This window comes from Brachyhypopomus gauderio, chromosome 13 (assembly GCF_052324685.1).
Source record: "Brachyhypopomus gauderio isolate BG-103 chromosome 13, BGAUD_0.2, whole genome shotgun sequence".
Classification (NCBI taxonomy): Eukaryota; Metazoa; Chordata; class Actinopteri; order Gymnotiformes; family Hypopomidae; genus Brachyhypopomus; species Brachyhypopomus gauderio.
This window is the reverse complement of record NC_135223.1, coordinates 2663792-2673587: the sequence shown is the minus strand read 5'-3', so window position 1 is coordinate 2673587 and position 9796 is coordinate 2663792. Positions and strand designations below refer to the sequence as shown.

The 9796-nt window shown below is 38.7% G+C and overlaps 1 protein-coding gene across 3 annotated transcripts; it reads left to right on the top strand.

Moving 5' to 3' along the window:
• On the top strand, nucleotides 1–9760 carry slc35d4 (solute carrier family 35 member D4). 3 transcript variants are annotated; one of them, XM_076970266.1, is made up of 16 exons: nucleotides 1–324; nucleotides 580–626; nucleotides 870–947; nucleotides 1021–1102; nucleotides 1192–1269; nucleotides 2014–2039; nucleotides 2472–2523; nucleotides 3220–3268; nucleotides 5329–5374; nucleotides 5631–5666; nucleotides 5751–5785; nucleotides 6057–6126; nucleotides 7178–7198; nucleotides 7543–7636; nucleotides 8152–8216; nucleotides 8343–9760. In XM_076970266.1, the coding sequence occupies exons 1-16, from the start codon at nucleotides 253–255 to the stop codon at nucleotides 8404–8406; spliced, it is 915 nt and encodes a 304-aa protein (XP_076826381.1). In that variant the 5' UTR covers nucleotides 1–252; the 3' UTR covers nucleotides 8407–9760. The 3 variants fall into 3 exon arrangements, with proteins under 3 accessions (XP_076826381.1, XP_076826380.1, XP_076826382.1); XM_076970265.1 differs by lacking the exon at nucleotides 7178–7198 and adding an exon at nucleotides 6330–6350 and having other exon boundaries at nucleotides 2–324; XM_076970267.1 differs by lacking the exon at nucleotides 7178–7198 and having other exon boundaries at nucleotides 4–324.
• Nucleotides 9761–9796: the final 36 nt, after the last annotated feature.

Genomic DNA, 9796 nt, shown 5'->3' with positions numbered 1-9796 from the left:
TCAATAGATTAACCTTCTACATTTAGATTTTTTGTTAATGTTGACTGCAGAATCAGTGTTGCTACATTATGCTACATCTAGACAGTTAGAAGAAACGATATCGATGGTATATACGTGCAACTACGTGTCAGAAGCTTGTGCACTGGACCTAGGAAGTATTGTTATTTTTTTCTGTCAAAGTTTTGTGGTGTTGGCAGTAGTTGATGCTCAACGGTTCATACGAATAATTTACAAATATAGGCTCCTCATCAGATGAATTTAGCGCGAGCGAGTATTGGTCTTGTATTTTGCATCGTTTTTGTTGCATCCTATTTTACAAACAAGGTGAGAAATTACCTTTCCCCTCATTCCTTCATACCTTGCTTCTCATACCTCAGTCTGTGACATATTTGGAAAACTGTTCAATCAGAAATACTTAATTTCAGCATTAAAAATTGGTTAGTCTATATTCTGTTTTGACCACAAACCTGTTTTTATGTATTTCCGTTAATGGTGACATTCTTCGTATTTTTAGTCGCCTGTAATGGGACTTTTTGCACGATTTGTACTTTATTACGTCAAACAATATTTTTCCCTCAGTATGTCCTGTCTGTCCTGAAGTTTACATATCCTACCCTTTTTCAGGGGTAAGTATGCCTTTATCGTCCAGTTGGGGTGCACAAGTCCTGGAGAGTTTAGTTTTATAGCGCACCTGGTTCATTCAGGTTCTGCTGCTCCTAAAATGTTAATTTGTTTGCAGATTGAATTCTGAATGTGAATATTTTTCACCCATTTCTCTGCTCTGTCACACTTTATTTATGCCTGAAACGAATCCAGAACCATTGGGATACATTACTTGCCTGTCAGTATTTGTATCCCTTTCTCCCCAGGTGGCAAACATCCATTGGTACGCTTCTGCTATGGGTGACAGCAAAACTGGGATGGGTGGAGATAAATGATTTTCCCAGGTTAGTTTGCCAATGCATTATGACTATGGTTTAAAAGTACAATTATAATAAAATATATTTGTCCTGTCTTTAGATCTGGGGCTGTAACCTGGCTCCCAGGTTCAGTACTTTTCGTGGGGCATATTTATGCTGGATCCAAAGCCTTGTCCATCCTGGTATGTCTGTTGCGTAATGTAAGGACAATGATGGTGGATTGTTGGTGTACAATGTAGACTAATCAAGGATGTCTGTTTTTGTCTGCTAGCCAATCCCAGTCTTTTTCGTGTTACAAAATGTGTCTGAGGTGGTCTTCTTTCTCATCGTTAAGCTCTCCCAAAGAGAGGTGAGCATGCATGTTGTTTATGTAATAACGTTTATCTGCACTGTAAAATTGAGAACACAAAAAGTTTTAAGTTTAAAATGACATTTGTTGAAGTTAGCAGGGAAATAGTCTGCATTTTACTTCAGTTTACTCAAAATTGTTGAGGAATTCCTGGTTACCTGTTTTTAAATTCCTTACTGTACAAATGTACTGAGTGTAGTATTTCAAAGTGCTCAGAAGAGAAATGCACTAAAATGTAACTCAGAAATCTGACCTAGCAAATGGAATTAGTTACTACTAGTCATTGATACGGTCCTGTATACATTACTGCTACTGCTGCTAGTGCCTTAAGGACTGTCAATAAACTTAGTTTGTTGCAGTGTTTAAAGTGCCTGGGTAAATAGTTTTGGGGCAAATTAATTTCCTGAATGCTAAATCTATGATGATTATCTAAACTGATTCCATTCTTAGTAGTGTAATCTAGACTCTGGAGTCTTTTATCAGTGTGGATAATATAAATGAGAAATTTCTTTGGTTATTGGTATTATAGTATTTAAAATGTAAATAAAATTTTATTAATTTACATTAATCTTTTTTTTCGGAAGTAGAATTGGTGATGTTTTCTGTCATCTCTTTTGCATACCTCATATCTATTTTATCTGACTCAAAGGAGATGTATTTGAGTATTATTTGTAGTATAGTGTTGCTAATTTATTTACTCAGAAATCTCTTTGTTTTTTGTTTTTATCTTTTTGCTTTGTAAAGAGATCCTCATGGATGAAGATATTCAGGTGTGTTTTTAAGTATTCCTGTGTCCTTCTCATATCCACAGAAGACCTTGCATAATTCACTTTTGGAGATACAGGATCACCTCAGCTAATAGCACTATGTCATGTTCGCTAAGGTCTAGCTATCAAAGACCCGACTCTTTTTTAGACTTACACTATCAATATAACCATAAGGACAAAGCGTTCTCAGTTTTATGACGTATGCAATTCCAAATCTAGAAAGTGTAAACCTTTCCATTCAAAAACCAAAAATGGATATCTAAATGAATGTCAAATGGATTGTAAACTGAAACGATACAAAACATGACATTTTTTGAGTATAATTTTTCCCAGAGACATCTTATAACTGTATTTATATCGAAAGTTGAGATTATCAGTGATTAATTGATTGATTGATTGATTTATTCATTTTTTTCATGTATTTTTTGTCCGTAGTGAAAATGTGATGTTGCTGTCAGCAGTCACCCTTGTTTTGCACAATCCTGAGGTAAAATCTCTTTGTTTGTCACACATACACACACACACACACACACACACACACACACACACATGCACAGACTCTTTAAACAGGTACTGCAAGCTGAAGTATCATATCTTGGGGTTTCTTAATTTATCTCACGTTTGTGACAATGAATTTTTATCATGTTTTCAAATAATAAGCAATATTAAATAATTAGGTCACATTAGATAAAGGAACCCCTGGTCAAATACCTAATTTGTTTATTAAAGAAGTTAAAGCACCACCCTGCCTCATGTTAAAATGTTCTTTCATGAATAACATATGTGCTTTATCAACAACGATTTGCATTCAGGAGCAGCAGTTCACTTTCTGAACACACTGATAAACTCTGTTCATGTTATGTTACATATACTGTACCATTATATTGCATATTCTGTGGAACCAGTAACTAGATTGGCAGTGTGTATCTTTCATAAAAAGTGAAATGAGTGTGAATCAAGCAACAAATCAACAATCAAGGATAAATAACAGAATAGGATTTTTAAAGCCCAAACACACGTTTATCATGAGACGTTCAGTTATGACGTAAAACAGACAGGGTGGTATTTTCCTGTACTGTTTGTCAGGGAGAGACTCTCATTTCATTTATTTATCATATAGGGAGACATTTTAATTGGTGTCCACTTTTTGTTTTGTAAAATATGACTCTGTCCCCTTTTTTAGTTTGGACCAATAGGCTACTTATGGGCTATCATCCACCTTTTCTGTGTTGGTATGTTTGCCTGTTTTTATTCCATTAGAACACCTAATTTAAACCTTGGGTCCTTCAAAATTATTTTTAAAAGTCATAAATAACACATACTGAACATTAAGTAAAACATACAACATAGAGCATACTGCAGAATGTATATCGTGTAATGCATAATGCTATACATTCAAATAGTGTTCATGTCGTCTTTTTATGTGCTAGAAGTAACTTGCCTATTAATGGGGAAAAATTATGATCACCAAGATATCTATGTTAATGGGGTTGGAAAAGAATTGCAGTACTTATAAGTGTTTATTTATGAGCATACGACACCCTTCTCCAACACACTACAACACCCTATTCCAAAACAAAAGTCAATGTACACTACCGTTCAAAAGTTTGGGGTCACTTAGAAATGTTCTTATTTTTGAAAGAAAAGCAGTTTTTTTTTTCAATTTAGCTGACATTAAATGCATCAAAAATACACTCTATACATTATTAATGTGGTAAATGACTATTCTAGCTGTAAACATCTGGTTTTTAATGCAGTATCTACATAGATGTATGGAGACCCATTTCCAACAACCATCACTCCAGTGTTCAAATGGTACATTGTGTTTGCTAACTCTGTAAGTAGGCTATTGGATATTTAGAAAACCCTTGAAAACCCTTGTGCAAGTAGGTTAGCACAGCTGAAAACAGTTTTGCTGATTAGAGAAGCTATAAAACTGACCTTCCTTTGAGCTAGTTGAGAATCTGGAGCATTACAATTGTTGGTTCGATTAAACTCACAAAATAGCCAGACAAAAACAACTTTCAATTGAAACTCGAGAGTCTATTCTTGTTCTGAGAAATGAAGTCTATTCCGTGCGAGACATTGCCAAGAAACTGAAGATTTCCTACAGTGGTGTGTACTACTCCCTTCAGAGGAGAGCACAGACAGGCTCTAACCAGAGTAGAAGGAGAAGTGGAAGGCCCCGCTGCACAACTGAGCAAGAAGACAAGTACATTAGAGTCTCCAGTTTGAGAAATCGACGCCTCACAGGTCCTCAACTGGCAGCTTCATTAAATAGTACCCGCAAAACGCCAGTGTCAACGTCTACAGTGAAGAGGCGACTCCGGGATGCTGGCCTTCAGGGCAGAATGGCAAAGAAAAAGCCATATCTGGCTAATAAAAGAAAAAGATTAATATGGGCAAAAGAACACAGACATTGGGCAGAGGAAGATTGGAAAAAAGTGTTGTGGACAGATGAATCAAAGTTTGAGGTGTTTGGATCACACAGACGAACATTTGTGAGACGCAGAACAACTGAAAAGATGCTGGAAGAGTGCCTGACACCATCTGTCAAACATGGTGGAGGTAATGTGATGGTCTGGGGTTGCTTTGGTGCTGGTAAAGTGGGAGATTTGAACAAGGTAAAAGGGATTTTGAATAAGGAAGGCTATCACTCCATTTTGCAACACCATGCCATACCCTGTGGACAGCGCTTGATTGGAGCCAATTTCATCCTGCAACAGGACAATGACCCAAAGCACACCTCCAAATTATGCACAAACTATTTAGAGAAGAAGCAGGCAGCTGGTGTTTTATCGGTAATGGAGTGGCCAGCGCAGTCACCAGATCTCAACCCCATTGAGCTGTTGTGGGAGCAGCTTGACCGTATGATACGAAAAAAGTGCCCATCAACCCAATCAAACTTGTGGGAGCGGCTTCTGGAAGCATGGGGTGAAATTTCTCCAGATTACCTCAGCAAATTAACATCTAGAATGCCAAAGGTCTGCAATGCTGTAATTGCTGCTAAGGGAGCATTCTTTGACGAAAGCAAAGTTTAAAGTAGAAAATTATTTCAAATAAAAAATTTGATAAATAAAAGTATGAAATTTCAGGGAAAACACAAAATTGTCTGGGTGACCCCAAACTTTTGAACGGTAGTGTATTTTAATAATTATGCCAATAGCAAAGATTGATGAGATAACCGTGCTATCTCTGAGATTACTGCCGTTACTGGGATTACTGGGATTTTTATTCACCCTGAATAATACATAACAGTGTATTCATGTTTGATTTGCTTTATGTATTTCAGGGGCATACAGAGTGATCCAGAGGAGTTCAAAGTCAAGCCAGTTGAGGTTGCTTTTAGTAAAGCTCAAATACACATTTGATCGGTTTGCGTGTTGAGATGCATGCCTAGCTTTTACCCAGTTATTCTCCCAGTTTTATAAATATTTCTTGAATTTTCTCTTTCTACTAGATATTAAACTAGAGACATGGAGAAAGGGAATCTGATACCTGAATGCTTTGCTTATTACCATCTAAATGATGTAGCAGAGTTTCACAGTTCAATAATAAAAATAAATTCTGGAAGTGTTCTCTTCTTTATTGCAGTGAAGCTGAGCAACAGTTCTTCAACTACGTAGTCGGGTAAATTAAGTGCTTTATATATTTCTTTTCGCTTTGTTCATTTGACAAGCACTTTTCAACCATTTTAAACTGATGTCTTTTTAGCATGCTGCTGTTGGCTTCTGCTGCATATCCAACAGGTAATCCCCCAACGCTCTCATCAGCTCTCATCGGGATTAAAATGGTTTTGTTTCATGCTGTGAGGGCCGTGGGACATATTAATCTGTCCTAGAGAGGCGGAGACAATTACTAGTGAAGAATATGTGCAAATCACACCTCAAAATAGAAGTGAAATACAAGGAAAAATAATAAAGAAGGAGATGAAAGGAGAGAAATAGGTTTCAGTGTGGGCAATATTCACTATAATCTTTATTATTTTCAGTTGGTTGTCTCTGTGCTTTTTTCCCTCAGGTGATCTTTACAGTTCCTTGGAATTCCCCCTCCTGATGTCCCATCAGTTCCACAGCAGCGTATTTGCCAGGTGAGAATAACTCATCGTTGAGTTATTGGCACAACTGGCAGTTTGGTGGTCTTTGCAGCATCTTCAGTGTTAAACACACTGACACTGACAAATAATCACCAGTCTTTGGAAAAACATAAATAGGTGAAGACGTGTTGTTGGGGTGTGTGTTCATGTATTTATTGCTTGTGATGTGTTGGTGGGGTGTGTGTTTACGTATTTAGTGTTTGTGACGTGTTGTTGGGGTGTGTGTTCCCATCTCTAGTGCTTTGTTCGTATTTTCTCTAGTCTCTAGTGTTTGTGATGTTGTTGGGGTGTGTGTTCCTGTCTCTAGTGTTTGTGATGTGTTGTTGGGGTGTGTGTTCCTGTCTCTAGTGTTTGTGATGTGTTGTTGGGGTGTGTGTTCCTGTCTCTAGTGTTTGTGATGTGTTGTTGGGGTGTGTGTTCCTGTCTCTAGTGTTTGTGACGTGTTGTTGGGGTGTGTGTTCCTGTCTCTAGTGTTTGTGACGTGTTGTTGGGGTGTGTGTTCCTGTCTCTAGTGTTTGTGATGTGTTGTTGGGGTGTGTGTTCCTGTCTCTAGTGTTTGTGACGTGTTGTTGGGGTGTGTGTTCCTGTCTCTAGTGTTTGTGACGTGTTGTTGGGGGGTGTGTTCCTGTCTCTAGTGTTTGTGACGTGTTGTTGGGGTGTGTGTTCCTGTCTCTAGTGTTTGTGACGTGTTGTTGGGGTGTGTGTTCCTGTCTCTAGTGTTTGTGATGTGTTGTTGGGGTGTGTGTTCCTGTCTCTAGTGTTTGTGACGTGTTGTTGGGGTGTGTGTTCCTGTCTCTAGTGTTTGTGATGTGTTGTTGGGGTGTGTGTTCCTGTCTCTAGTGTTTGTGACGTGTTGTTGGGGTGTGTGTTCCTGTCTCTAGTGTTTGTGACGTGTTGTTGGGGTGTGTGTTCCTGTCTCTAGTGTTTGTGACGTGTTGTTGGGGTGTGTGTTCCTGTCTCTAGTGTTTGTGACGTGTTGTTGGGGTGTGTGTTCCTGTCTCTAGTGTTTGTGACGTGTTGTTGGGGTGTGTGTTCCTGTCTCTAGTGTTTGTGACGTGTTGTTGGGGTGTGTGTTCCACGTCTCTAGTGTTTGTGATGTTGTTGGGGTGTGTGTTCCTGTCTCTAGTGTTTGTGACGTGTTGTTGGGGTGTGTGTTCCTGTCTCTAGTGTTTGTGACGTGTTGTTGGGGTGTGTGTTCCTGTCTCTAGTGTTTGTGACGTGTTGTTGGGGTGTGTGTTCCTGTCTCTAGTGTTTGTGACGTGTTGTTGGGGTGTGTGTTCCACGTCTCTAGTGTTTGTGATGTTGTTGGGGTGTGTGTTCCTGTCTCTAGTGTTTGTGACGTGTTGTTGGGGTGTGTGTTCCTGTCTCTAGTGTTTGTGATGTTGTTGGGGTGTGTGTTCCCATCTCTAGTGCTCTGTTCGGATTTTCTCTGACGTTGGCTTCAGTGAAGTTGAAGAGTCTTCTGTCTCTGACACACTGTGCCGTCTGCTTCTTCCTGGCCAAGGTCAGATACGTCATTCTGATGTTGTAATAGATCTTGTAGTTATGAAACTATACGTCTCATTGTCCTTTCATACTTGCTCATGATGAGATGAGTTAGGAGATGAATAAGATGAAAGTGGATTTCATGATTTCACTTACTTTACCATCTTTTAACACCACCAATCTATTGCATATTTTCAAAGTTTAAAAATAAAATAATGAAACCTAAACATGGCAAAACATCAATTAGATTAAAAAAAAGAAACATTTCGGCCTGTATACCAAACAGAACATCTAGACAAAGGAGGCCCTCCATGACGAGGTCTCCACCTTCTGTGCAGGAAATGTCTCAGACTTTATACAGAGGCATATTTTCTCGGGCAGAACCACCAGGCTGTGGGTCATACTGACAGAAGATCTTTCTTTTAAATGAATGTAACAGCCTTAAGAACATCAATACTCCTGATTCACATATCAGAATGTGAGAGACATCCATTAGCTCATTGAAATAACTTGAGCTTTTGCTTTTAAATGCAGATAGTGGCCTCTGCTCTGTCCGTCTTAATATTCAGCGTAGAGCTCAGTTCCGTAACGCTGTTTTGGTGAGTTGACATGGGTTCATTTCTTGGGAAAATGCTAGAAAGTAATTTTCAGTATCAACCGGGGCTTGGGAAAGCAGTGTGCCAACAGATGACCAAAAAATTTACATCTCACCTCTTTCTCCGCAGCATCCTTATAAACCATGCTGGGGAAGTGATGTCAATAAACTCTGACAGAATTCACATGAAGTGAGTGGTAAAGGATCTCAGTGGTGAACACAAGGAGTCTGTCAGACGTCACCACCAAGGCTTCAACTGTACAGCAGCTACCATTCTCAAAATGTCCACCGTCCCATGACATCACTGTGAAACACGTCCCACAAAATCTATGACCCAGACAAACCAGAGAAGCAAGCAATAATGTTTAATTGGTGAAACTGTAAAATTCATATAAAAATGTGGGTAGACTATCTGGTGGCATGACCAGTGTAACAGTATCTCTGAAATTACGAGCAAGTGTGTAAAAAAATAGACATTCCAACTGGGTGATGTACTACGAAGACTGGGATTACGTTTTACATAGGCAGGACCTATGGTGACGTAGTGGTTGTATGTTAGATAAGGTAAAAGGCCTGTCCTCTATCCATTATTACAGCACTGTGCACTGCCTGCATTATTGTACTTCTATAATGTTTAGTTATTCACAGCTGTGGTGAAAACTATACTTGAAGTCTGAGTGCTGTGTTAAGTGTTAAGTCTTCCTCAGTTTTTGTTTAAGCTGAAAATAATTGCCGTGGACCTGTAGGAAGTAGGAAGTTTGTCCAGGGAAAGTAGGTTACGTTTGACTCTTGTAACTGTTAATTAAAACCTGTTATTTTTTTTATTTTGATTTTTAGAAGTAACTTTACTGAAAATAAGTAGGCACAGCGCACTTCATATTATGCAGTGTTTTTTCCTTTGCATACCTTACACACAAACACAAGACAGTGTAGCGCACACACGTTCCCAAAGCCTGATTAATGTTGCACACCAAAGTGAACTCTCCAGCTTAACTATGAAAAGCGCTGAGGTTCTAAGACTCCAAAGTCTGGAAGGCAGCTGCATTTTGAATATTTACAAACTGTGTAGAAATGGACCATTTTTGCAGCTGTCCGAGGATGGCATTTGTCTTACTCTTAAAACTGGCTTTAGAATTCGCTAGAGATATATGCAAAATGACCTGTTTGTAATATTTTCCTAACAGAATCATTAATAAATGAACGTGGTCCCTAAAGGCCCTTGTGAGAATGCATTGATAGTGGAATCATGAACTGAACTACTAAAAGTGGCTCCACACCACTGAATGTGGATGATCATCTCATGCTTGACTGGCTGATGTGCTAATCACCGTGAGGTTTGTGAGTATTAGACATCATTCTCCTTCAGAGGGAAGCCACAAACAAGAGAATATGCTGTATAGTATTAAAACCAATATAGTATATATACACATTATTATGTCTATTCATATACATAAATGAAAACATATCTAGTGGTTGTCAAATACAATGTCCACATTAACTTGTGCTTCTAAATATTCAAAGCACATACATTTCCAGCAGGCTCTATATGTGCAAGACAATCTGGTACTTTTATATAAGGCATCC